The 6,597-nt window shown below is 45.6% G+C and overlaps 1 protein-coding gene across 1 annotated transcript; it reads right to left on the reverse strand.

Moving 5' to 3' along the window:
• Positions 1 to 372: 372 nt before the first annotated feature.
• Positions 373 to 5,212, reverse strand: LOC123142272 (disease resistance protein Pik-2-like). The gene is made up of 2 exons (XM_044561259.1): positions 4,251 to 5,212; positions 373 to 2,417 (listed from the first exon to the last, which is right to left on the reverse strand). The coding sequence occupies exons 1-2, from the start codon at positions 5,201 to 5,203 to the stop codon at positions 434 to 436; spliced, it is 2,937 nt and encodes a 978-aa protein (XP_044417194.1). The 5' UTR covers positions 5,204 to 5,212; the 3' UTR covers positions 373 to 433.
• Positions 5,213 to 6,597: the final 1,385 nt, after the last annotated feature.

Raw genomic sequence — 6,597 nt, forward strand, 5'->3', positions numbered from 1 at the left:
GCAGCAGTTCCCAAGATGCGCACATGTGTTCCATCTGAGGTTTCATATAAGGTTTATTACGATTTTCAAATTTGAATTTAAACTATTTTTCAATGTGTGCAAGGTTTATCTTGTTTCCAAGATTTAACTATATTGAACACCAACATGTAAAAGGATTGCAAATAGGTACAATCTGTTCAAAAGTTGAAAGTGTTACAAAATTTATAATCAAACTAAAATTGTGGATGGGTGGGCCGTGGGTGAAAGAATAGAATATGTTGAGTACAATAAAGTTCTGCCCCCTAAACAGTGGGCAGGTCGTAGCAAAAAAAAACAGAAATAATAAGCCAAAGAGATCAAATACTTTGCAGTCTACATGCGTATGTGAGCATGTGGCACACTCTGATTGGCTACCAGGACATCGCTAGAAACCTACGCCACTAGAAAATCCGCTTCAAAAACTAGGGACATATGAAAGTTCGTCCACTACAACTTTGATCGGTTTGGACTCAGAGAGAGTCTTGAGCTGTACCACTGCATGTTTCATTGCCTGGTTGTCATCCTTACCACGGATTTTAACCTCTTTAAGGTTCTCCAAGTTCTCGAGACCGAGAACATTCATATTCATGTCATCAACCACGAATGCAAGTGTCTCGAGCTTTTTCATTGATCCTTCCTCGAAGATGATCATGGTAGGACATAGTGAAACCTTCAGGATCTTCAGCACCGGGAAGCTATGGTCCTCATGCGCAACAAGTTTTGGGCCCACGTAGCTATATTCCCCCAGTTGGATGGTCTGCAGGTTGGGCAACTTACACAAGACACCAAATAACTGGTCGCCGGCAAGTTGTGACCATCCAACTTCAAACTTTGTGAGGTGTGTGAGTAATGAGATCCAGGCAGGAAGTTGGATAATGCGCCCAATCAAACTAAGGCGTTGGAGTAGTGGTGGCGGTGGGTTCACGCCGTGGAGAAACTCAAAATTGATCGCACTCTCCGTTGGTGAAGGATTCCATTCCAGGTGGAGCGATCGCAGAATGCTTGTCTTGCTCAGGGACGTGGAAAGCATAGGCAAAGACTCCTGTATGAACTCACCCGTTTGGAAATTGCTCTCGATTATGATACGTATTTCCTGCAGTTGTGCCATCTTGCCGATCTCTTGGGTAACTAATTGAACATTGTGGCCATCGAGGATTCCCGTGTCCAAGATGCGCAATGACTTCATGTTCCCTAGCCCCCGTGGCAGAAGCCATGTACTGCACCTGAGGCACTCTAGTTTGCTCAGCTTAGCCACAGTTCGTGGCAGTCCCACTCCGATGCCCGTGTTTTTTATATCAAGAGTTTCCAAGTGCTCTAGATTACCAACTTTGCGAGGCATCACTGAGATGCGCGTACCCCTCAAGCTCAAAAACCTGAGAAGATACAATCGGCAGACATCTCTCATGTGCTTGTTTTGCAAGGCCCGACAATCGTTCAGGTCAAGTACCCTGAGCAATTTGAACTCACCTAGACTATCTAGTAGCTTGCCGAGGCCATCAGACTGAAACATGGTCAGGGACCGGACATGTTGTAGCTTCATCGCCTCAATGACATGCCTTGCATGATGCTTCTTGTCATGATTGTTATCATGGATGGAGAGGCGACGAATCTTGCCACGACTATGTGACATCCCTCCGTGTTGCCGCCCTACCAAGCAAACAAAGTTAGACTCTTGGGATTTGGACACCATGACCTCAAGGATCATATCATGCACTCGGCAGCCTTCTACCTCCACTTCTCCCAAACCGAAATCCATGTGCAAACACTTGTCTAGTTGAATCATATTCCTACTTATCAGCTCATTGAAGTATTCTTCCGCAACCTCCAACAAAGTCAACCCCCGCTTCTCGGTGACCAAACCTTCAGCAATCCATCTATATAGCAACCTATCCTTGGCAATCACATAATCCTCTGGGAAAATGCTGAGATACAACATACAAGCCTTGAGATGATGAGGCAAGTAGTCATAGCTAAGTGCAAGCAACCGCCTCATCCCCTCGAGATTAGGGTGGTTCTCCAGCTGAGAACCAATTGATCTAGAAACTCTTTCCCACATCTCTATACCCTCAGCCGACCTATAGCTTCCGAAAAGGCTGGCGATGCTAACGATGGCCAATGGCAATCCCGCACATCTTTTCAAAATTGTGTCCATGAAAACTTTAAGTTCTGAGGGGCAATCTGTGGAGCCAAATACTCTCTGCACAAACAGCTTCTGAGAGGCTTCGAGTTCCAAGGTCTTCATATGATGGACAAAGTACTCTGAGACACTAGCTGCCTTGGCCACCTCGTCTATCCGGGTTGTCAAAATGATTCTGCTGCCACAATTGTTTTCTGCCAATCTACCACGGATAGCTTCCCAGGATGATAGGCTCCATACATCATCGACCACAATGAGACACCTGGTATAATTGGACATATACATGCATGGAATTAGATGTTTTGTGTACATGGAAAAGAATAGTTAGAAATAGTTATTCTAATAGAAATAGCAAAAACATTTACAACAACTAAGGTGTTTGTTTCTTTTTTCGGCAAACAAAAAAGGACTCTACAAATGGCAGCTAAGATTTTTTTGTCCATGCGTTGCAATAGTGTACTAAGATGTTATGTGATTCATCCCTGTGATTTCTATCCACTCTAATTGTATGATAAGCAATGTATGAAGTATGCAACATACAGGTACATAACAGTATGGTGGTCACTTATTTTTATTTCATATAATTTCCTCCGCTCCAAAATATAAGGTGTATTAACTTTATTTGGAAATCAAACATTTATTTGTTTGACCAAGTTTATAGAAGAAAATATCAACATCTCCAGCACCAAATAAATAAAAGATGAAAATAGATTTCATGGATACAATTAACAATACTAATTTGCTGTAGATATTACATTTTTTTTTCTGAAAGTTTGGTCAGAAATAGAAAGTTTTGTCCTTTCAAAAAAAATTGCACTGTTCTGAGCAACCACTAAAAATTTCTCGTTGTTGGCATAAACCCCTTATTCTGTCACGTTAAATTTCTTTCCCTTTTTCCCTTCACATGAAAGTAACATAGTGCCCGTTTGGAGCTTATTTGTGCGCCCACGTCTAGCGCCGCCGTCAGCTACGCGGGTGATCGTCAAGTCGAGTGATAGCACGATTTGCACTATGGCCAAGACTGCCTATCACCCGGTCCTTTCTGATAGTATTCGTTACATAGTTTTAAATAGCAGACTATGACAAATACTGACGGCACAAAAATGGTGTTGTAGCGCCGCTAAATGGCACTAAAGCGCACTAAATGACACTAAGGCTGCAAAAATGTATACAATAGAAACAAATAAAATATGAAAAAAAAATTATGATGGATCCAATGATACAAATTTGATAATGTGGATGTTGATATATTTTTTTCTAAAAACCTGGTCAAACATGCACCTATTTGACTTTTAAAACACTAATGCACCTTATATTTTAGAACGGAGGGAGTATAATTAATCTAGTGTGATGTCCTTCGAAACGCTATAGCACTGAGATATCATGCTATTTAAAACTTTGGTTTGCTAGCTACATGTAAGCAATGAGAAGAAATAGGAAAACCGCGGAAGTTCGAGCACAAAAAAAACTTGTTTGATCTCCTTACTTGAGCTATCTATATTTCCCACCCTCACGCGCGCATGTGTTTGTCGTGAAGTATGCCAGGTGCTGACACTCACATGTACTAAAACTTGGAGGACTTTGTACTCTCTTTGTCCAGGTTTATTAAGCCTTACAACATCACAAGCATGTCCATTTTTATAAGGCCTCGTTTTGGAAAGATGCATGCATGCAACCACTTTATTGGTTGCATTGAGAGTCATTATTGTTCGCGCCATGGATTGAGAATTAATATGTTGCATGCGTGCTTTTTCATTGGTTGCATGCGTGAGAAAGGGCATAGACAGTGGAATGGAAGAATTAATGTAAACCAATAATTATGGCCTTGGTCCAAAAAAATGATTTTAGGCCTAATAAATCCGGACGGAGGGAGTAGTGTTTATGTGTATTTTGGCTACCATGCGTGCGCATGTGCTGAAGAATAGTGCCCCAAAAAAATTACAATTACTAGCTCCTTGAGAAGCTGATTAGTGAGTTTTTAATACTGTATTTATAAAGATGATGTTGACCACCCCACAAAACAAAAAAAGATGACCCCTGACAAGAAAAAAAAGACGATGTTGAACAGAGTTGAAAGTCTTGTTTAGGGATATACCTCGTCTGCTTGAGGAGCTCCTTGATCTTCTTGGACAGGTCATCCACATCCATCCGGTCAACATGAAGTTGGTTGCCTTGGGTTGTACTTGTACCCATGGCCTCCCCTTCCGTGATTGTTTGCTTACCATTTGGTTGTTTCTCCTTGAGGATCTGCTGCAGCACTCGTACCAGCAGTCCCTTGACGTCCTTCTCTCCAGCAAACGCTTGTGACACGGATACCATCGCCTGGCGGGGAAACTCTTTGTCCAGCTGCCGGCACACCTCCATGGCCAGGGTTGTCTTCCCCAGCCCTCCGAACCCCACAATGGAGAACACCTTGAGACTCTTGTCATCCTCATCCTGGTCCGCCGCCTTGATCTTGACAGCCAGGGCGCTGACCTGATCCGTGATGCCGACAAACTGATCAGGGTTGTGGGCACGGCGGAGGGCACTCGCGGAGATTGATGACGCCGAGACAGGGATGAAGCTGGCGGCTCTTGGAAGCTCCGCCCGGTCGATGCCGTATCGAACGCGGCGTTCGCTGATGGTGGTGGTACGTGCCAAGAGGTCCTTGATGTCAGCGGCGAGGGTGCGCTGCAGCACGAGCTTCTCATACGGATACCGGGCAACGCGCTTGGCGCGGCCGAGCAGGTACCCGGCCCAGGAGAAGATGAGCTTGTTGCCAGCGAAGTCATCCGGCGGTGGTGGGGAGGGCCGGATGATGCGGAGCGAGTAGGTGTCGGTGCAGTCTTCGGCGTCGTAGGCAAGGTCGTGCACCTGCTTCTCCCACTCTCGGACGAGATGGTCGACTTTGTCCTGGTCGGCCTCGGAGATGATGCGGAGTGCGGCGTTCATGGTAGCCAGCTCGTCCCGCAGGTGGACGACCTTGTTGCCAACGCCGCGGATGTCCTGGAGCTCATCAACCAGCACCTGACCAACCTTGCTGGCAATGGACTTTGCTGCACTCTCCATTCTCAGGGTTGGTTGGTTGGTTGATTGGTTGGAGAGGACGAGCGCAAATGGCGATGCTTCTCTCAGCCCGGCTGAACTTGCCTTTATAACCTCGGAAGCGCACTGTCAAGAGGTATAGTAAGTACACCCGCAAAAAAAAAAGAGGTATAGTAAGTAAAAACAGTACCTAGCCTCCTAGCTGAAATGGAAAAGGTAAAACTACCATACCAGTTGTCCTCCCTTTTCGAAAAAAAAACCATACCAGTTGTCCAGTAGTAAAATCTGGGAAGCGGTAAAATACGGAGACTCATCAGGTAAGTAAAATAGGATGGTTTTTGTTTGTTTTATAGCTTAGGGCATCTCTAGCCGATCCTCTAAAACCGGTTAGAGGAGTAAAATTTTCAGTTTGCTCCTCTAACCGGCACCTAGCCAACCTCGTAAACCTGCTAGAGGAGTAAAAATTTACTCCTCGGCACCGCGGGCTCTTGTTTTTACTCGGCTGCCCACCCACCAAAGCAAAAAAAAAGCCCCTCTCCCCTCTGTCTCACCCACCCCATCCCCCAATGCATCTACTCCAGCGCTTTCTCTCTAGCCTTCGCCAGCCACCACGCACCACAGCCGACCCCCGTAGGACCCGCCGTGCTACTCTCCTCCCACGGATTTGGTCCTCTCTCGCCGATCGCGGCGCCTAAATCGGCAGACCTATGGCCCTCGCCGCCCGCGGCGCATTTGACACATCCCGGCCGCTAGCGCCGATGCGTTTGAATGGATTTGCCGGGGACCGAATCCCCTTGCCCCCGCAACACCTCAGCGCCACATTACGGTATGTCTTCCCCCCCTCTCGGCGCTCGATTTCTCTCGCCGACTGAGCGCCGGCACAACCAGGTCCGAAGGCCATCGGCCGGGCTCACCACTGGCCCCAACGGCTCGTCGGCTCCCCACTGCCGGTCAACAAGTGTATACACAGGCTCAGCTGGTGATGCGCCGAGTTTCAAGCATGCCGAGACATCCCAGATGGGTGTTCTTCAAATCCGAAAAGGATGGGGTGAGCATATGTTTGTACAGTTGTTCTTCGGATTTGTTGCAACTTGTAACTTATTTGCTCAAAATTGTGCATAGATTGAATGCAAGTTTTGATATTGAGAAGAAGAGTACATCAATCTATTGATAGCAAAAAAATTGCTATATGTTCGTGCACTACTTGCTAGAGTAGAGCCTAGAGATGACGCAGTGTCCAATTATATGGAAGCGAAGAAGAAAGAAGTGTGCATGTTCATGAAGCCAATTCATGAAACCAACAATGTAGGCAATGAAGACATAGAGAAGGTATAAATCTTCTTTTTTTTTTACGGGGAAAGAGAAGGTATAAATTTAACTAGTGGGAGCAATTATGGAAGTTGGATTTCTATTAAAGT

This window comes from Triticum aestivum, chromosome 6D (genome assembly GCF_018294505.1).
Source record: "Triticum aestivum cultivar Chinese Spring chromosome 6D, IWGSC CS RefSeq v2.1, whole genome shotgun sequence".
Classification (NCBI taxonomy): domain Eukaryota; kingdom Viridiplantae; phylum Streptophyta; class Magnoliopsida; order Poales; family Poaceae; genus Triticum; species Triticum aestivum.

Bases quoted from the DNA above. Each gene is read 5' to 3' on its own strand.
- LOC123142272 (XM_044561259.1), bottom strand. From the start codon at position 5,203: ATGGAGAGTGCAGCAAAGTCCATTGCCAGCAAGGTTGGTCAGGTGCTG. The intron at 2,418-4,250 runs GTATATCCCTAA...CAATTATACCAG, and splicing joins GAGCTCCTCAAGCAGACGAG to GTGTCTCATTGTGGTCGATG.